This window comes from Somniosus microcephalus, chromosome 13 (assembly GCF_052327205.1).
Source record: "Somniosus microcephalus isolate GS21.2 chromosome 13, FLI_Smic_1.0, whole genome shotgun sequence".
NCBI classification, from domain to species: Eukaryota; Metazoa; Chordata; class Chondrichthyes; order Squaliformes; family Somniosidae; genus Somniosus; species Somniosus microcephalus.
In genome coordinates this window covers 14,877,422-14,898,963 of record NC_140999.1, presented here as the reverse complement: position 1 = coordinate 14,898,963, position 21,542 = coordinate 14,877,422, and the positions used below count along the sequence as shown (strand labels likewise).

General features: G+C 42.7%; 1 protein-coding gene across 3 annotated transcripts in view; it reads left to right on the top strand.

Moving 5' to 3' along the window:
• The first annotated feature begins 281 nt into the window (after positions 1 to 281).
• The window catches only part of LOC147108081 (receptor expression-enhancing protein 6-like), a 42,811-nt gene continuing 21,550 nt past the window's right edge, over positions 282 to 21,542 (top strand). The window contains exon 1 of one of the 3 annotated variants that reach the window (XM_086004540.1): positions 282 to 604. In XM_086004540.1, the coding sequence (XP_085860666.1) occupies positions 490 to 604 (115 nt within the window). In that variant the 5' untranslated portion in view covers positions 282 to 489. The remainder of the gene's footprint in view (positions 605 to 21,542) is intronic. The other 2 variants (XM_086004542.1, XM_086004541.1) reach the window with 2 other exon arrangements.

Genomic DNA, 21,542 nt, shown 5'->3' with positions numbered 1-21,542 from the left:
CTTTCCTGATATGTATAACTTCTCAGTTCCTGTATCATTCTAATAAATCCTTTTTGCACCTCCTCCAGTGTCTTTTTATAATATGGAGACCAGAACTGTTCACAGTACTCCAAAAATGAGTAAAACCAAAAATGAATGATTGTAGTTCCCAATGAGTGACATGGTGGATCTGCCTGTCTATTATTTTTTCAATCACCACAGGTATGAATTAGCAAGCAAAGAAAAAGTGATGAGATAGCTATAGTAACTCCAATTGGGCAACTGGAACGTCAATCAGAGGATGATGCCGGAAGTGTGGCTCCTACAAACGGATCGAGCAGCAGTTAAGCGGATTGGAAGACAAGCTTGAGAGTCAGCAGTTGAGCGATTAGTCAGGAGCAGTGCTCTCAGGGTACAGAGCTGGGATTCAGTGGTGTCCTCTGCTATCCTTAGTGCTGACGCTCAATATATTTCAACTAAGGGGGGAAAAAAATCTAATTAATTGCAAAAATGCCATCCTTGCGTGAGCGCTTTGTGAACTTCCTCAACGAGAAAAACTTCTTCACCAACATACTGGGGAAGATTGAGGAGAAGACTGGCGTGCGTAAATACTATCTGGCCACAGGTGGGTTATTAGATGCTGGCTTAACAAGCAGCCTTTGCAACGTTGCTGAGTGCAAACTTGCTCTGTCTTGTGATCTGCAATTTATTTATCTTTAAGTTTTTTTTAAATTGTAGGAGTTTATTTTGCATTTGTTTAAAAAAAAAGGAACTCAACGGCGGAGTGTTGGAACAGCAGGTCGGATCAATGTCCAGGCTAGTGGAGCATTGCTTGAAGAAGGGAGAGGGGACTGGTTCAGTAATGATTGCTCTACCTCCAGTTTGTTTCATTCTAACACACCCGTTGGGTCCGCCTGATCCGCTGGAAGGTTTAATGGTCTGCTGACCACTCCAGGCGCAATTAACAAGACACGATTCGGCTCCTTCACCGTGCAAGGGTCTGAGAGAGTGGAAACTGCACATATATTTCACAATTTGTCAAAAACTGGTTTGACAGAGAGTTTTGTTTGCAAACATCAGTTGTAACGGCTTGAATCTTGGCTGGAACACATCGTTATTGTATGGTCTTAAATGACATGCGACGGTTTTGTCCCAATGGACGTGTTAAACTTTTTTTAATTTTGAATTAAAAGTCTAAAATACCCAACAGTTTTTACTCAACGACTTGCCCCTTCTAATTGTTAATGTTGTAGTAGCTTTGATTATATATTATTTGCCCCTTCCACAATCAATTAAAGGAGAGAAGGAAAACTGAAAATGGTTCCTATTGTATTGGGGGGGTGGATTTCTGAGAACTTGGTTACCTAAAAGTTTGATATTTTAAAGGAGGAGTATTGTATTTGTTGGTCACAAAGTTTTTCTGTTAAAATTCAATGCTCTGCTTTGAAGCTTACATGAATTTTCTGGACATGAGTACTGTGAAATTCTGGTGTCTGTTATAAAAAGGGTATCGAGGCACTGGAGAAGGGGCAAATTTTTTTTTTACAAGGATAATACCAGAACTGAGAAATTATACCAGAACTGAGAAGTTATACCTATTGGGAAAGTTTGAACATGCTGGGGCTCTTTTCTCCAGAAAAGAGAAGGCTGAGGGGTGAACCGATGGAGGTCTTTAAGATTATGAAAGGGTTTAGTAGGGTAGATGTAGAGAAGATGTTTCTACTTGTGGGAGAGACCAGAACTAGGGCCCATAAATATGAGATAGTCGCTAATAAATCCAATAGGGCATTCGGGGGGAAAACATCTTTACCCAGAGAATGTGGAACTCGCTACCACAAGGAGTAGTTGAGGTGACTAGCATAGATGCATTTAAGGGGAAGCTAGAAAAACGTGAGGGAGAAAGGAATAGAAGGATATGTTGATGGGGTTAGATGAAGAAAAGTGGAGGCTCGTGTCGAGCTAAACGCCAACGTGGACCAGTTGGGTCAAATGGCCTGTTTCTGTGCTGTACGTTCTATGTAATAATACAGTACTGCTTTGAGGCCACCTTTGGGTTCGATCCAAAACTCGCAGAGTTCTGCTCATTATAAACACACACGTTTTTATCTTAAAGATGGGACTAAATTTCTGGGGTCACTGTAATGTGGTTTTTAAATGTGCCCACTTCTTCCAGCATTCTGCTCAAATCCGTTCACTACATTCCACTGCCTTTCCAGATCTCTCTGCACCTTCAAAAGCCTCCTTTAAAACCTACCTCCTTGACTGAGAGTGCCTAGCCTGTCGATCTGGAAAATCTTCCCATTCAAATCCTGAAGTATAAGCTTTACACTACTGCCTATTACAGGTAGTGAAAGACTCTCTCTCTCTTTTGTTGTTGACAGTAACACCGTCCATGATTTTTCTATTTTGGTGCACAACAGGTATTCACATATTTCCGACTTCTGCAAATGCACTAGCTCTGCTCCCTAAAATTGCCAGGTTTCCCAACACCTCCATCTTGACTCTTGCTGTAGAGAGTGCCGGCAGTTCATTTGTTAATGGTGGAAATATCTTTGCATTTTCAAAAAAGTACATCATCTTGATGTAACCAGCCAGAATCAGAAATTGGCTAACTCTCGGGAGGTCCTGGGAGAATTTTTTTTTTGCCTGCCCCCTAACATGAAAATATGTATTGCAGGTAGTTTTTGCTAGTGATCTATTTTTGGACTCCTGAGGAGAAAGACCTTTTAACATTAAAGGTCTGCTGTGTGAAAGAGCATCCCAACTCAGTGACTTAATTAGTATTTAAGCATCCATATGATTTCCTTACGTGTTTCTCTCCCGCACGTGTACACACATCCTGTTATAAAGTTTTTGAACAGATTTTGGTGCCGGTGTTTGTTTAATATTGTACATTGGACCTTCCTTATTCATTAATTAACTTGGCATAGACTAAAATCAAAATTGGAACCTCCCTGTTTGCATGGTGTCTCTGCTACTCTCTGACCATTGAACTCAAAGAAGTGAAAAGAATATTCAGTAACTGTGCTGATAACATTGTGGGATCAAGCAGTATAACTAGTAAAACATGTATATATGCCATGTAGCAAAGAGGGACAAACTGTGATGGAAGTTCATAAATTGTAACTTATGTTGCCGCCAGTTGGCCGCCTTCCAGAACTAAATGACTGTTTTAAGTGTGTCCTTCGAATGGACCTTCCATTCCTGGTGTGAATGAACTGTTTGAAGAATTGCACAGTACTAGTTGCGTAGTATTGTGATAAGAGCAATGGCTTATTCCTGGAGGGTTGCCAAGCCGACAGCCCTTTTTTTTTAAAAACGTGTAGGTATTATAATTGGCCTTGCCAGGGGCGGTTGTGTTTGGCAGGTAACATGAACCAGAAATTATGTCTAAATTCAAATTGTATTTTGATGCTGTGCAACATTTCCATAATGTTACGAAGGCCTATCTCCAATACAGGTTTAGGGTGCAGCACACGCAGCTAATGTAAATCGAGCTCACTATGAATTACAAATATCAAAAGGTTAGTGCCTCAAAGAACACTTTTTTTTTCCTTCTGTTTGCCCAGCTGGCTGAATTGTGCATGTGATGACATCGCCGAGGTTAAGTGGTGGAGGCAGCTGTAGCCAGGACAGCTTGCACTTTGACCTCTGTGGCTGCAGAGAGTTGATCCAGCATCGGTTTAAAACATTCTTCATTTGACAGTTTTGGTGCCAGTGATTTCCTGCATTTTATAGCTGTTGCTTTTTGTAACAAAAATGGTCTCCACATCTAGAGAGAAGTGAATGTTGGGGTGGGAGATGGACTTCATTTCACTTGCTCGATACTTGGCTCAAATTGCAAAAAAAAAATCACACTCGCATGGAATCACAAGGATGATCCTGTGACCTACCACACTGTGGTATAATGCATCTGTGCACTTTGCCACGCTATTTTTTTTAAATATTGACGTTTGCAGATATAGCTGTGGGGGGAAAAAATGGTAAATGGTGATCAGTTTAATATAGGAATGGAACTCTGTACACTGAATCTGCCTGCTGAAAAAGGTTCAGCTATATGCCCACATTATCAAATAAATAATAGAACATGTTTGTTCTTTTCTCTTTTGAACACTTGGTATTGTTTGTAGTTGTGTGCAAGTACTGCAGATCTCAGTAGCAAAACTGAATACATTCTTAATGTTGATTAGCTCAACAAGGATATTGTACAAACAAAGGAGTGCACTAACAAATAGGGTCCGGGTAAGACAAATAGGGTCATAGTACAAAAAAATGTTAAGATGTCTAAAAATGTTAAAGACAAATGTAAAGGCACTGTATCTGAATGCACGAAGCATTTGTGATAAAGTAGACGAATTAACAGCACAAATAGATGTAAATGGATACAATATAATTACGGAGACATGACTGCAGGGCGACCAAGGCTGGGAGCTGAATATCCAAGGATATTTGATATTTAGGAAGGACAGGCAAAAAGGTAAAGGAGGTGGTGTGGCCTTGTTAGTAAAGGATGAAATCAGAGCAATAGTGAGAGAGGATATTGGCTCAGAAAATCAAGATGTGGAGCTAAGAAGCACTAAGGGGCAGAAAACATTGGTGGGACTTGTCTATAGGCCTCCAAACAGTAGTGGTAATGTAGGGGATGGCATCAAACAGGAAATTAGAGATACATGTAACAAGGATACTACAGTGATCATGGGTGACTTTAATCTACATAGACTGGCCAAACCAAATTAGCAATAATACTGTGGATGATGAATTGCTGGAGTGTGTATGAGATGGGTTTTTAGACAAGTACGTTGAGCCAACTAGGGAACAGGCTATCCTAGATTAGGTATTGTGCAATGAGATGGAGTTAATTAATAATCTTGTGCGGGGTCCTTTTTAGGGAAGAGTGACCATATCATGATGGACTTCTTCACTTTCCATTTTAATGAAGAATTCTAATATGAAACTAGGGCCCTAAATCTAAACAAAGGAAACTACGAAGGTATGAGGAGGGAGTTGGCTGTGATAGATTGGGGAGCTTCATTAAAGGGCAATGCCTAACATTTAAGGGACAAATGCATGAATTGCAACAGTTATACATTCCTTTCTGGTGCAAAAACATAAAAGGAAAAGTGGCTCAACCATGGCTAACAAAATAAATTAAGGATAGTATTATATCCAAAGAGGAGTCATATAAAGTTGCCAGAAAAAGTAGCAAGCCTGAGGATTGGGAGCAGCTTGGAGTTCAGCAAAAAAGGACCAAGTGATTGATTTAAGAGGGGAAAAATAGAGTGAGAGTAAACTTACAAGGAACATAAAAGCGGATTGTAAAAGCTTCTACAAGTATGTAAAAAGAAAAAGATTAGTGAAGACAAATGTAGCTCCCTTAGTCAGAAACAGGAGCATTTATAATGGGGAACAAGTAAATGGCAGAACAATTAAACAAATACTTTGGTTCTGTCTTCACGAAGAGGACACAAATAACTTCCCAGAAATGCTAGGGAACCAAGGGTCTAGTGAGAAGGAGGAATTAAAGGAAATTCGTATTAGTTTTAAAAAAAAAAAAAGTGCTTGAGAAATTAATGGGACTGAAAGCTGATCAATCCCCAGGGCCTGATAATCTGCATCCCAGAGTACTAAAAGAGGTAGCCATGGAAATAGTGGATGCATTGGTTGTCATCTTCCAAAATTCTATAGATTATGGAACAGTTCCTGCAGATTGGAGGGTGGCAAATGTAACCCCACTATTTAAAAAAGGAGGGAGAGAGAAAACGGGGAACTACAGACTGGTTAGCCTAACATCAGTAGTAGGGAAAATGTTAGTCTATTATAAAGAATGTGATAACAGAACACTTAGAAAATATCAATGGGATTAGACAAAGTCAACATGGATTTATGAAAGGGAAATTGTGTTTGACAAACCTACTGGAGTTTTTTGAGGATGTAACTGGTAGAATAGATAAGGGAGAACCAGTGGATGTGGTGTATTTGGATTTTCAGAAGGCCTTTGATAAAGTCCCACATAAGAGGTTAGTGTGCAAAATTAAAGCACGTGGGATTGGGGGTAATATACTGGAATGGATTGAAAGTCTGTTAACAGACAGGAAACAGAGTAGGAATAAATGGATCTTTTTCAGGGTGGCAGGCGGTGACTAGTGGGGTACCGCAGGGATCAGTGCTTGGGGCCCCAGCTATTTACAATATATATCAACGATTTGGATGAGGGAACCAAATGTAATATTTCCAAGTTTGCTGATGATGCAAACCTAGGTGGGATTGAGTTGTGAGGAGGATGCAAAGAGGCTTCAAGGTGATTTAGACAAGTTGTGAGTGGACAAATACATGGCAGATGCAGTATAATGTGGATAAATGCGAAGTTATCCACTTCGGTAAGAAAAACAAAGGTAGAGTATTATTTAAATGGCGCTAGATTGGGAAATGCTGATGTACAAAGGGACCTGGGTGTCCTTGTACACCAGTCACTGAAAGCAAACGGGCAGCTGCAGCAAGCAGTTAGGAAGGCAAATGATATATTGGCCTTCATTGCAAGAGGATTTGAGTACAGGAGCAAGGATGTCTTACTGCAGTTGTAGAGGGCCTTGGTGAGACTACACCTGGAGTACTGTGTGCAGTTTTAGTCTCCTTACCTAAGAAGAAAGGATATACTTGCCACAGAGGGAGTGCAGTGAAGGTTCACCAGACTGACTCCTGGGATGGCACGACTGTCGTATGAGGAGATTGGGTCGACTCGGCCTGTATTCACTAGAGTTTAGAAGAATGAGAGGGGATCTCATTGAAACATCTAAAATTCTGACGGGTTAGACAGACTGGAAAAGGGAGGATGTTTCCCCCGGCTGGGAGTCTAGAACAAGGGGTCACAGTCTCAGGATACAGGGTAGGACATTTAGGACTGAGATGAGGAGAAATTTCTTCACTCGGAGGGTGGTGAACCTGTGGAAATCTCTACCACAGAAGGCTGTGGAGGCCAAGTCACTGAATATATTTTAAGGAGATAGATTTCTAGACACAAGGCATCAAGGGGTATGGGGAGAGAGCGGGAATGTGGTATTGAGATAGGATCAGCCATGATCATATTGAATGACTGAGCTGGTAAAGGGCCGAATGGCCTCCTCCTCCTACTTTTCTATTTCTTAAAGCTGGATTGCCCATAATTTGTATTGTAAGAGTTCTAGTTCATCATGGAAGCTCAAACCGGAGTAGATTAATGTTTGTGTATATGTTCCCCATCAGTAAATTTTTTAGTTTTTAGTCATAGCAAAATCCGGCCCAATATTTTCTGTGAAAATGACGGTGAGACTAACGGCACTCAGCATTACTTATGTGCAAATCAGTCAGCAAGTCCCAGCGACTACACGAGGTTAAATGTGGAAATCTGGAAGTTGCTGTCCGAGATGCCCTGCTCTCTTCTCCTCGCCCCCCCCCCCCCCCCCAAGCTTCCTGAAAACGATAACTCGCCGTCTGACTTGCCCTTCCGCTACATTGAACGGTGTGAAGTTGCTGTACTTGCCTCATAGCTACAGACTAAACTCGCAAGAAAAAGTTAAGGCTTGTCCATTTAAAAGTACCCTTTTAATGGCATGGTTAGTCTTAATTATTACCAAACAGCCTCTCTGGCACTGAAAATTAACTTTTACAAATGTGGAGACCCATTCCTTCAGCTTTTAATTATTGTAGAGATTTTAAAAAAATCTCTTCCCCTCTTGCTTTCTGTACCTGATTTGACATTGAATTTAATATTCCAACTTGCACTTCCTGGTTCAGACTGCACTGCTCACTAATGATTCTTCAGTCTGATTGGTTAAGGAGATACACAATTGCTTGCCCTGTTCTCACCGGTCCCATGTGCCCTGTAGAGGGCGCTGTGCTTTTTGGCTGGTTGGCTGATAGGAACTTGCTGTGCAAAGTCTATAGGCAAATGATATTTGCAGTTCAGAGCAAAGTCCGGCCTGTTGTGAAGTGATGACATTATCTCACCACATGGCTGGCTGGGCTGGTGACTATTTATGGCAGTTTTGCTCCAGCAGACACCAATCTCATGGGTCTGTTGATAACTCAAGTTATTTTCTGTGCTTGAAGAATTTGAATTATCGTACAATTTAAATTACACAATGTAACACAGTAAATTAGGAATTTAATGCTCAAAAAAACTAATGATCAGAATTCAAATCAAGTGTAGACTGTACTAATGTTAAAATCATTGTATTTTTGTGGAAATGTTTTTGCATAGATGTGGAATTGTTATACCTCCCCTCATTTACACAACAATTTAATTAGCTGCTGTATTGGTTTATATAATAAATAAACCTGTGCATCTCAAGGAATCCAAAGCCAAGTTGCTTTAACTAGTCTGTAATTTGGCACTCTACTTTAGAATAAACACCGTGTAACCATATTTGTACAGAGTGGATAAATATTGCCACTTTTTTAAAGGTTACTTTACTGGAAAATTTGTCTAACTGGTGGCCTTGTTTGCACTGAACTTTCCATAGGGAGGTGCTATGCATGCACCTGGAAGTTATTTCCAGTCTATGATGAGCTCGGACTTGTTGAGTTTAGTACTAACTTCTATTGTTGCTTGTAAGCTCTCTAAGTCGGGAGACAGATAATGTGATGCTCTGTTTCTTTTTCTGTAATGTAAATATTCAGGGAATACTGTCTTATTTTTTCCAAAGTCAATAAACAACAGTTTTGGGTTTAATCTAACTCTTAACAGAAACTAGAATATGCTGTGGAGCTGTTCGGGTGGACTCCTCTCATTTTTGTCTTTTAGGAGTTCCTATCTCACATTGTGTCCTTTGCCAGAAATGGGCACCAGACAAGTTCAGAGCTATGTGTATCTTTTCTATCAAGCACGATGGTGTTGGGAGTGAAGGAGGATCTACCTGTGGAACGGTCAGCTCTGGCTTTCTTTGGCATATTGTAGCACGTGCATACTAATAGCTGCTGCCCGTGTCCTAACTCGCACCGAGTCCTGTTTTCCCCCATCACCCCTGTGCTCGCTGACTAACTTTGGCTCCTGATTTGGCAACACCTTGTTTTTAAAAATTCTCATCCTTGTTTTCAAATCCCCCTGTGGCCTTGCCGCTCCCTATCTCTGTAACCTCCTCCAGCCTCACAACCCTCTGAGATCTCTGCGCTCCTCCAATTAATTGTTCCACCACTGGTGGCTGTGCCTTCAGCTGCCTAGGCCCTAAGCTCTGGAATCCCCCCCCCCCCCCCCCACAAAATCAAATGCTCTGTTTTCATACTTGCAACTTTACACAAGTATGAATGGCTTATTAAATTAGCCACGGGTTTAACTGCCAGTTTTAACTCCAATTTGCTCAATTGCTGGTATGCTCACCTCTGTCAAACGGTTCTGGACTTACACCCCGCCCTACGACTTGAGCATGTAATCTATGCTGATACTTCAACAATGACAATTTGTATTTATATAGCACCTTTTAACATAGTAAAATGTCCCCAAGGCTCGTCACAGGAGCATTATCAAACAAAATTTGACACCAAGCCACGTAAGGAGCTATTGGGACAGGTGAAGAGGTATATTTTTAAGGAGTGTCTTAAAGTAGGTGGCGAGGCAATTCCAGAGCTTAGGATCTATACAGCTGAAGGCACGGCCGCCAATGGTGAAGCGAGTTTTAAAATCGGATGCACAAGAAGCCAGAATTGGAGGGGTGCCGAGATCTTGGAGGACCATAGGGCTGGAGGAGGCTATGGTGATGGGGAGGGGTGAGGCTATGGAGAGATTTGAAAACCAGGATGAGAATTTTAAAATCGAGGCAATGGGTGAACGCGACTTGGTGCGAGTTACTATAACTGAGGGGATGCTGCATGATAAGGAGGTGGTGTCTTTGGGCTGAGTCCTTAAACCCAAAACACACACGATCCTATGGCACTATTTGAAGAGGAGAAAGCTCTCCTGGTGTCCTGGCTCTCAATCCTTCCTCGACAGCACCACAAAAATAATGATCAATGTATTAATTTGTTGTGACATTGATCTGTGCAAATTGACTTGCCATGTTTGCCTACATAAGTGACTACTTCAAAAGTAATCCACTGATTGTGAAGTGTTTTTTTGATAAATCCTGAGGATGCAATAAGTTTGTACTTAAATGTAAGTTTGTTCAATCTTCTTCGCGGTACTTGTAATAGTAGGATAACCTTCCCTGCCCGATGGCAGACTTCACTGTACAGGATTTCATGCATAAGCATCTTTCTTTAGCTGATGCATCTGGTTGCAATCGGACACCTAATAAAGTAAACCGCAGTAGGCAGGTAATATCCAAAGTTAAGTGGAGAAATAAGGACGGTCTGAGACGAGGTAGATTTATATAAGGGCTGTAAGCTGATTTGAGCACTTGAAAATCCTTTGTGTCTGCTGGGAATTGCAAATAATCCACAGAAAGCAGAGAGGGATAAAATGCACTAATTATCTGTTCATTTACATATTTGCCAGGGCCTTTTACATGAAAGGGCAGATTTATTTTCAGGCTTGGGCATGTTGTAGTTTCCAACAGCACCAAGTATTTGTATACACACCAACCTAGAAAACCAGCTGACCAGGAGCTGTTGAGGGTATTTGAGTGCCCCTCGTTGAGTCTAGTGTAGTGGACAGCAATGTTCCCTCTAATTTTTTTTCCGGTGTGGGTGGTGGTTACGCGGTCCCTTAAAGGGACCATGTGGTCCATTCAAATTGTCGCGCAGTTTCTCATTTTAAAAGCCGGCGAGCGGCTCACGCAGGACCTCCGGACTGCTGCGCAGCCGCGGGAATGTTGGTGGACAGGCCATGAAACAGCACATCATGATGTCAGAATATCCGCTGGACTTGCTGTATGTGTCTGCGTGCTACCGCTCATCCTAACCCCTCATAGTGGCAAGTGCTGAATTAATATTTAATGAAGCCCCAAAGACTGGTGGCAGTTGGGGGGAGATCCAGTAAAAATTGATGGTGGCTGGCCATAACAAATCAAATGGTTTTGTGTGGCGTGCAACCCATACATTGGGAGCCAGGACAGTGCTTTCGATAAGTATAAAAGTAGCTAAAGATCTGCATCCCTAAAGAAATGCAGAGTCCTTGTTGCTTTGCAACTAATTCTTGCAGTTAAAGCATGTCGCTCCTACCATGGGTGTTATAATTGGACTTGAGAGACCCTGGGCTAAAGAGGAGTGGGGGATAAAACAGGTTCTTGGCTTCAGAGAAACAAAATTCGGCAAGGTTTATTCCTCTTGCTCAATATTCAATAAACCTTGATGGATGTGCGAAGGTTTGAGGACAGCTATCCTTTCTGTCTTGAATCCCTCTCTCTTTTTTTCCCTTTCTCCACCCCCCCCCCCCCCCCATTCCGGCAATTGAATAGACTGCTTATACTCTGTCTAGACACTGGGGGGGGGGGGAAGAAATGGGCCACTTGGATGAGGTACTTCAGGCTGCCTTATACCCACGGAACTGTACCCCAACAAAGAGTCAACAGCTGCAGGAAGATGCAAAGATTGTTGAGAAAAAAGGGTTTGGGGGGGGAGCAAAAAATCTTTTGCTGGTGCTTCATTTCTGAGTCCTTTGTATTTTCCCAGGATTCTGCTGAGGAAGCATTTGAGCAGTGCCAGTCAATTTGGTGTTTGTTTTCCTAGACCCCAGGGATTAGGATCTCCTTATGGGTGGCAGTGGGAACAAAGCCACATCCTACCACCAATATGGTAGGACAGCATTGCCACCCCGAGGGGAGGGGATAGAAACAATTCCTGAAATGAAAGTGATGCACTGCTTTTTAACAATTTCTCAATACAACAGGAGTAGGTTGCAGTGATTTACAGTCAGGACATCAGAAAAATCGTGTTGAGGTAGGAACAGTAGCCATTTGCTTGAGCTGTAGCAGCTAAAATCACTGGTTTTTGTATCTCAACAGTTTAGATATTTTGTATCCGACCCTGAACACGGATCTAATTTGAGTTTTAGTAACTCTGTTTTAGCAGTTTCCACTACCCCTATGTTCCCTCCGATTAATTGTTGCATTAACTTCACTTTCTCTCATTATTGGGAAACATAGAAAAACATAGAAGGTAGGAGCAGGAGTAGGCCATTCGGCCCCTCGAGCCTGCTCCGCCATTCAATGCGATCATGTCTGATCATCCAAATTCAGTACCCGGTCCCTGCTTTCTCCCCCATATCCCTTGATCCCTTTAGCCTTAAGAAATATATCCAACTCCTTCTTGAATATATTTAGTGAATTGGCCTCTACTGCCTTCTGTGGTAGAGAATTCCACAGGTTCACCACTGGGTGAAGAAATTCCTCCTTCTCTCTGTCCTAAATGGCCTACCCCTTATTCTTAGACTGTGACCCCTGGTTCTGGACTCCCTGACCATCGGGAACATCCTTCCTGCATCTAGTCTGTCCAGTCCTGTCCAGAATTTTATAAGTTTCAATGAGATCTCCTCTCATTCTTCTAAACTCCAGTGAGTACAAGCCCAATCATCCCAATCTCTTCTCATATATGTCATTCCTGCCATCCCAGGTATCAGCCTGGTGAATCTTTGCTGAACTCCTTCCATGGCAAGAACATCCTTCCTCATAAGGTGACCAAAACTGCACACAATGCTCAAGGTGCGGTCTCACCAAGGCCCTGTACAACTGCAGCAAGACATCCTTGTTCCTGTACTCAAACCCCCTCGCTACGAAGACCAACATACCGTTTGCCTTCTTAACCGCCTGCTGCACCTGCATGCTTACCTTCAGCGACTGGTGCACAAGGACACCCAGGTCTCATTGCACTTCCCCTTCTCCCAATCTATTGCCATTCAGATAATCTGCCGCCTTGTTTTTGCCACCAAAGTGGATAACCTCACATTTATCCATGTTACATTGCATCTGCCATGCTTCTGCCCAATCACCCAACCTGTCCAAATCATCCTGGAGTTTCTCGGCATCCTCCTCACAGCACACACGCCCACCCAGCTTTGTGTCGTCTGCAAATTTGGAGATATTACATCTAGTTCCCTTGTCTAGATCATTAATATATATTGTGAATAGCTGGGGTCCAAGGACCGATCCCTGCGGTACCCCACTAGTCACTGCCTGCCACTCGGAAAAAGACCCATTTATTCCAGCTCTTTGCTTTCTGTCTGCCAACCAGTTCTCTATCCAAATCAATACCCTGATCCAGTCTGACTCCTTGTGCCCACTCGCACAAAACTTAGTCGCAGCCCTTTCTGTGAGCTGGGCTTGGCACCCCACATCACCAATAACTTGTCATGTGACAATGTCTTCAGAAAACTCAGGAATTGTCTTGCTGAGGATAAACTATAATCCTTTGAACTGTTAATATTGTATATACCGTGAGCTATATTTGATAGTGTCTCACTTGCCCTTTTATGCTTCAAAAATATTGGTCAGGGGCAACCTGGGAGTAGATATTTGCGTATAATTTGTCTGTTGTAGTGACATCGCAAAGAGCAGTAGTTAATTGGGAATAACTCCTGGAGGAATGGCATTTGGTGTCTTCATTCCTCCCTGGTGCTCCTTTGAACAATTATCAGCTGATTTTATGATCTAATGGATAAACTTGATATTTACTAAATGGTATTGTTGAGATTGTTTTCATAAAGTAGACAGTGGTGTGAAATTTTTCATCAAGCAAATTATTTTTAAACTGTAGAATGGAAATGATTTCACTTTTTTTTTTTGCAGTGGAATTACAGGGGCCCAGTAAACCAGTGCCCACTCATAAACTATAGCAACTGTGTCACACACTTTTTAAATAAAAAAAATAAAAAAATATTAAAAATTATCACTTGGACAAGTATTGTCCTGTCTACAATAGCAAAATACTGTGGATGCTGGAAATCTGAAATAGAAACAGAAATGCTGGAAATACTCAGAGCACGAACATTCAGGTCGATGACCCTTAGTCAGAACGTTCTGAGGAAGGGTCATCGACCTGAAATGTTAACTCCTGGTTTTTTCTCTCTCTCTCTCTCTCTCTCCAGATGCTGCATGACCTGCTGAGTATTGTCCTGTCTAGAAGTATGTGTGCATATTTTTGGTCAAGTAGTGGTCACTGTGTTCTGTAAGTGACCTTTAGCATCATGCAGCAAGCAGGCTGAAAAATGCCATTCGACTTGCATATTCAGAAGAAAAAGGCCCTTTTCATCACTTAATGCTCAAGGGTTTCACCAGTTAATTCTAGTTGCAAAGCTAGGTTTGCATTGTTCTTTAACTGGGACATAACTCTAGGATTAAAATAGCCTTAAATCCTTTGTTCACATGCAGTTTTATTAAATAATGGGTACGGTCAGGACCGGGTTTGGAGCGAGGCCTCAAATATTTGGCATCATCTGCCACTTTATTCTTCACGATTAAAATGAGGTTTTTTTTGGCGACTAGTGGGTAGTATTAAGATACAACTGACTGGCTTGCTAGGCCACGTCAGAGGGCAGTCAAAAGTTAACATTGTTGGCGTGGGTGAGGACGGAATGTTTCCTTCTCTGAAGGACATTAATGAGCCAATTGGGTTTTGACGACAATCTGACAGTTTCATGGTCATTTCTTTACTGATGCCAGCTTTTTTTTTTTTAATTTCCAGATTTTAAAAAAACTGGATTCAAATTCTCGAACTGCCATGCTGAGATTTGAACTGGAGCTCTGGATTATTAGTTCAGGCCTTTTGGATTCTTAGTCCAGTAACACAACTACTACACTACCTTGCCCATTAATATTACAATTACCATTTTAGCTGTGAGACTTGAATGGTGGTCGTATAACTGGCTTCGATTTGATGGCGTCCCTGACTCTTAAGGCAATTGAGTAAGCTCTAGAAAACAGTCAAAAGAAAAGTTTTGCATTTCTATAGCGCCTTTCAGGATGTCCCAAAGTGCTTTACAGCCAGTGGTTTCCAGCAACAACAAAAAATGTTTTTTTGTCTTTTTTGTTTTTCATACAGACCCCAGCATCTGCAACATTTGACCCCACCTCATTGTTCTTTGATGTAATGTTTTCCTGACTGACCTGTTTGGACACCATCCACACCTTTGATTGCTGTGATTATCTCTCTGCCGAGGTGTGATAAATGGCAGTTAGAAAGATTACCTGTAATCGTCTGGCATTATTCTCTGACTATATAAGCTGTGTCTTTATGCATCTCTCCACTTCACCGGACGAAGGAGCAGCGCTCTGAAAGCTTGTGATTTCAAATAAAATTGTTGGACTATGACCTGGTGTTGTGACTTCTTACATTTTACAGTGTAGTCGCTGTTGTAATGTAAGACGGGTTGGCCAATGACTGGTCACAAGTCATACTAAATCACCTCTCAAAATGTTCCTAAGAAAACTAATTAGGACAAGACAATATAGGCCTGGACTACACCTGCATTTATCAGATCAGACTCTTTGCCCCACTTTACTGCTGATATTCTTCTCTATCCCTGACTGCCAAATATTCATCCATTACCCTCTTTTTTTAAAATAGATAACATACCATTCTGCTGCCTCCCTGAGTAGACTGTTCCACATGTTACCACCCTCTGCATGGATTCAACTTTTCATATTTAAATGTGAATCCTTGTCCCCTTGTTCTAGAGTTTAATATTGAACATAATTCTAGGATCCAGTTTCTTAATTCCCTTAAAGATCTTGTATACCTCAATAAGGTCACCCCTAAGCTGCTTGTTTTTCCTACATAAATATCATTAATAATTTGGTTTTAGTCTTTCCTTTTTGTAGGTCAGGTGTCTGATGCCATTCATCAACTTGCTTTCCCTTCTCTGTACTCTCTCCAAAACCAGTATTCCCCCCCTCCCCCCCCCCCCCCGGTTATACAGTATCCAAAATTTCAAAAGGTGTGGGTCATCCATTTTTTGTATGTTAATTATCATGTGGGATTTGTGCTCTATCCTTGAACTACATGTCCCAAGATCGGGTTTGCTATTTTCACCATCACTGCATATTGTGCTGACAGTTTAAGGATGTTTATCACTAAAACTGCAAGATTCCACATTATCCTTTCCTGCAGACTGTTCCATTTATTTTGTATACTCATTTGGCTGGATTTTGTCAATCCGGGCACGTTGGGGGTGGGATTGCTGGTTGTCGAATTTCAGTCCAGTCCCCAACGACATCTGGCCAACCCACTCTATTTTCCCTTGATTGACCTTGTTAAGCCTGCCAATTAAAGGAAAGCCAGTGACAGAGGACGTCAACGTATGATGTTTCATCTGTCAAATTTTTAACAGATGAGAAGCTGTCAAACACTGACAATCTCTGTTCTAAGGTGAGCCGTTGTACTGAAGACTCACCAAACCTCTTTCCTGAGCAGAAATCAAATGGCTGCTGCATCTGAGACTGCAGCAGCCATTCTGTCATCACTGCCATTGAGATGAGGCACCTCCGGATCCCCAAGGGTTGAAGCCTGCAGGAAGAAGCAAAGGTAAGTAAACGTTTTACACTTGCCTCTCCACACTTGCACCCATCACTCACCTCCACACTGGACTTTTCGATCCCTCACCCCTGCAGACCCACTGCTCGCCTCGCTGACCCTGGTGAAGTTCGCAGCCATTGGGAAGCCCACACTTGCAGGGGTAAAATGGGGATAAGCCTCTTATCTGCCTGTTAACAGGCAGTTAATTGGCTGTAATCCCCTTCCCGCCTCAGACGAGTCCCTGCGTGAGTTGGGGACCTGCCTTCCGGAAGATGGCATGGAGGCGGGTTGGGAGCAGGTACCATTTTCCCGGCAGTCCCGCCTCCATACCTGCCTCCCCAGGACTGGCAAAATTCCCCCCAATGTTTTTTTCCCAACCCCAGCTTGACTTTGCATTTCTCTGCATTAACAGCATTTCCCACCTTTTTGGCTCAATCTCCCAACCTGTCCACATCCCTCTACAACTGATCTACATGGTCGCTGCTATTTGCATTACCTTCCAATGTGGCAGTATTGTTAAACTTGGAGAATTTTAATAATTAATAAAAGCAACACTGACCCCAGAACTGATTTTTGCGGTATGCTGCTAGTCAGCTATTTCCGTCTAATGCTGCTCCATTAATAAATATCCTTCATGTGTCAGCTGTGGCTCAGTGGGCAGCACTTTCGCCTGAGTCAGAAGGTTGTGGGTTCAAGTCCCACTCCAGAGACTTGAGCACAAAATTGAGGGTGTGCTGCACTGTCGGAGGTGCTGTTTTTTGATGTCACATTAAGCCGCTGCCCCCTCATGTGGATGTAAAAGATTCCATGGCACTATTTCGAAAAGGAGCAGGGAAGTTCTCCCCAGAGTCTTTGCCAATATTTTTCCTTCAACCAACCTCACTAAAACAGATTATCTGGTCGTTATCTCATTTTGCAAATTGGCTGCTGCGTTTTCTGCATTACAACAGTGACTGCACTTCAAAAAGTACTTCATTGGCACTAAAGCGCTTTGGGACGTCCTGATGTTGTTAAAAGGGCTATAGAAATGCAAGTCTTTTTTTTCATATGTACTTCAGCCAGTTGGTTATCTACTTCAAATGTTGCCCTCATGCCTTTCTACTTTGCAAAGTAATGTCTTGCATAGTACTTTGTCAAGGTCTTTGCTAAAGTCGAGGTATATTTAATCAGAGGCCCCCTTGTCATTGTTCTATTGTTGAAGGGCTCCAGTAGTTTTGTCAAGCAAGATATACCACCTGTGGAATTTTAATTGGCTTTTATCATTCTACTTTTCTCTCAATGCTTCACTTTTTTTTCCAGAATATTTTCTAATATGCTTACAGGTCCTTCCGTTCCTTTTATTTATAAAAAAAAAAAAAAAAAAAAATTAATAATTTTGGCATTACCTTTACCTCTCTCCAGTCCCCGAGCACAGCTCCCCTATTTAATGATTCTCCAAGTACCTGCTGCGATGTGATTGAGTTTACTTTGCTACCACCTTTAAGTCATGTCAGCTGTGGCTCGGTGGGTAGCACTCTCACCTCTGAGTCAGATCTAGGCTGACACTCCAGTGCAGTGCTGAGGGAGTGCTGCATTGTCGGAGGTGCTGTCTTTTGGATGAAACGTTAAACCGAGGCCCTGTCTGCGGCTCTTTCGAAGAGGAGCAGCAGAGTTATCCCTGGTGTCCTGGCCAATATTTATCCCTCAAACTTCATTAAAACAGATTATCTGGTCATTATCACATTGCTGTTTGTGGGAGCTTGCTGTGTGCAAATTGGCTGCTGTGTTTCCTACATTACAACAGTGACTCCACTCAAAGTACTTCATGGCTGTAAAGCGCTTTGAGACGTCCGGTGGTCGTGCAAGGCGTTATAGAAATCCAAGTCTGTCTTTTCTTGCAATCGGTACCAGGTGCCTTGTTTTCTTTTTCAAGTCTTCTCACTACTTTGTGGCATAATTTCTATATCCTTTTTTCATTACACTTTTAAGTTATAACCCTATACATGGATGACCGTCTTCTGATTCATCTGTAAATACTAACCAAAAAAATCATGTAAGGACATCTGCCAGTCATTCCCTTGTCATTTGTTCTCGTATCCCCAGGGATCCTTGGGCATGTTTTGTACGGTTGAATAGATCAGTTTTACTCACTTTTTTTTCCAACAATATATTCGAAACCATGGACCTTCATTTGTAAGACAATCTCCAGGCTGCGATGATTTTAGAAACCGCTTGAGTTTCGCATGCTTGATTTTATGATGTATTGATCCCTCAATTTGTGCAAATAAAAGACAAACGGCAGTTCAAGTAAGTTGTGCTATTACATAATGGAATTCAAAGCTATTTCTCTCTCTCTGGCATGTGATTGGTAATGGAGGAGGGTTCTTGTCATGTGTGTAACTTCATCCTCATGCCATGTGACTAACACAAAAAAAATCATAAAATTACTTAAGCAAAAGCAAAATACTGCTAGAAATCTGAAATAAAAACTGAAAATGCTGGAAATACTCAGCAGGTCAGGCAGCACCTGAGGAGAGAGAAACAGAGTTAATGTTTCAGGTGGATGACATTTTGTCAGAATGCTAACTCTGTTTCTCTCCACAGATGCTGCCTGACCTGAGTATTTTCTGTTTTTATTATATAAAATTGCTTATGCTGATTTTCTTGAGCTGCAAAATACTTAATTTAGAAACTGACTGGTGGCCATGTGACTGGATAAAGGGGCTTTGTTCCTTAACTCGGGCCTTTGGCAATGGAGTTGCTATTTGTATATATTTTCAAATGTCTCTTTCCTGGGGGTGTGGAGGGTGATTGTCACTATCTTTTCAGGTCAGTGACCAGAGTACAGATCCAATTCTGACTGACAGTCTTCTGTCAGTTGCAATATCTGCACAAAGTAAGTTTAGGTACCAGTGGAAAAAGTTCGCACATACTTTTTTTTTTTTTTTAAACTTTTTTATTTATTTGTTCATGGGATGTGGGCATTGCTGGAAGGCCAGCATTTATTGCCCATCCCTAATTGCCCTCGAAGGTGGTGGTGAGCTGCCACCTTCAGCCGCTGCAGTCCATGTGGTGAAGGTGCTCCCACAGTGCTGTTAGGGAGGGAGTTCCAGGATTTTGACCCAGCAACGATGAAGGATCAGCTGCCAAGTCAGGATGGTGTGTGACTTGGAGGGCAACTTGGAGGTGGCGGTGTTCCCATGCGCCTGCTGCCCTTGTCCTTCTAGGTGGAAGAGGTTGCGGGTTTGGGAGGTGCTGCCAAAGAAGCTTTGGCGATGGTACACACTGCAGCCACGGTACGCTGGTGATGGAGTGAATGTTTAAGGTGGTGGGTGGGGTGCCAATCAAGCGGGCTGCTTTGTCCTGGATGGTGTCGAGCTTCTTGAGTAGTGTTGGAGCTGCATTAATTGGTCATTTTTGCATGCAGAGGCTGCCACATAGCTGCAGTATGAAATTAAAAGTTCACCAATGCTCCGTTCACGTTCTGCCAGAGTCACTCGGCTCCAGATCTCCTCATAGCCTTGATTCAGACATGGACACCAAACCAGCATAAGACTGAGTATGGCACCGAGGGGCCCTAGCAAAACTGGAAGTCAATGGGGAGCCAAGGGAAAACTCTCCAATAACAAGTCATATCTGACGCAGAGGAAGGTGGTGGTGGTTGTTGTTAGAGGCCAGTTATCACAGCCAATGTTCCCTTTAATTTTTTGGGGAGTGTGGCCCCTTTAAAGGGCTGTGCGACCCATTCAAATTCCCGCGCATGCACGGTCTTTCCTATTGTAAAGCCGGCAAGCGGCCTGCATGGGCACTCCAGACAGCTGCACAACTTAAAGGGAACATTGATCTCTGCAGGAATCCTCAGGGAAGCATCCTCAGTCCAACTATCATCAGCTACCTCATTAACGACCTTCCATCATAAGGGCAGGAATGCGACTTCACTGATTCCACAATGTTTAGCTCCATTTGCAACTCCTCCAATAATGAAGTAGCCCATGCCAGCTGACAACAGGATTTGGATAACCTCCAGATGGGCTGATAAGTGGCAGATAACAACATTTGCAGCAGATAATGGCCATCTTAAGTAAGAGAAAGCCCAGCCACCTCCCATTGACCTTCAGTCACACCACCATTGCCAAGTCACTTGCCATTGGGGTCACCATTGACCAGAACCTGATCTGAAGCAGCCACATTGGCTACAAGAGCAGAATAAAGGCTGGGGACTCTGCAATGAGTGATTCACCACCTCCTGACCCCTCAAAGCCGCTCCAGTCTGGAATGTTGGGAAGACTCACCACTTGGCTAGATGGGTGTGTCTGAAACTGCACTCCAAGCTCAACACAATTCAGGGCAGAATGTTTGCTTGACTGGTGGCCCTGCCATTGGTTTCTATATATTCACCCCTTCCACCACTATATCCCTGTGGCTGCAGTGTGCAAAGTACACTGCAGCAACTTGATTGGGAGAAGGGGAAGTGCAAAGAGACCTGGGTGTTCTTGTGCACCAGTCGCTGAAGGTGAGCATGCAAGTGCAGCAGGCGGTTAAGAAGGCAAATGGTATGTTGGCCTTCGTAGCAAGAGGGTTCGAGTACAGGAACAAGGATGTCTTGCTACAGTTGTACAGGGTCTTGGTGAGACCGCACCTTGAGTATTGTGTGCAGTTTTGGTCGCCTTACCTGAGGAAGGATGTTCTTGCCATTGAAGGAGTGCAGCAAAGATTCACCAGGCTGATACCTGGGATGGCAGGAATGACGTATGAGGAGCGATTGTGTCGATTGGGCTTATACTCACTGGAGTTTAGAAGATTGAGAGGGGATCTCATCGAAACCTATAAAATTCTGTCGGGCCTGGACAGACTAGATGCAGGAAGGATGTTTCTGATGGCCGGGGAGTCCAGAACCAGGGGTCATAGTCTAAGGATAAGGGGTAAGCCATTTAGGACTGAAATGAGGAATTTCTTCACCCAGAGAGTGGTGAATCTGTGGAATTCTCTGCCACACAGGGCAGTGGAGGCTAATTCATTAAGTATATTCAAGAAGGAGTTGGATATATTTCTTAAGGCTAAAGGGATCAAGGGATATGGGGAGAAGGCAGGGACAGGGTACTGAATTTGGATGATCAGCCATGATCTCATTGAATGGCGGAGCAGGCTCGAAGGGCCGAATGGCCTAC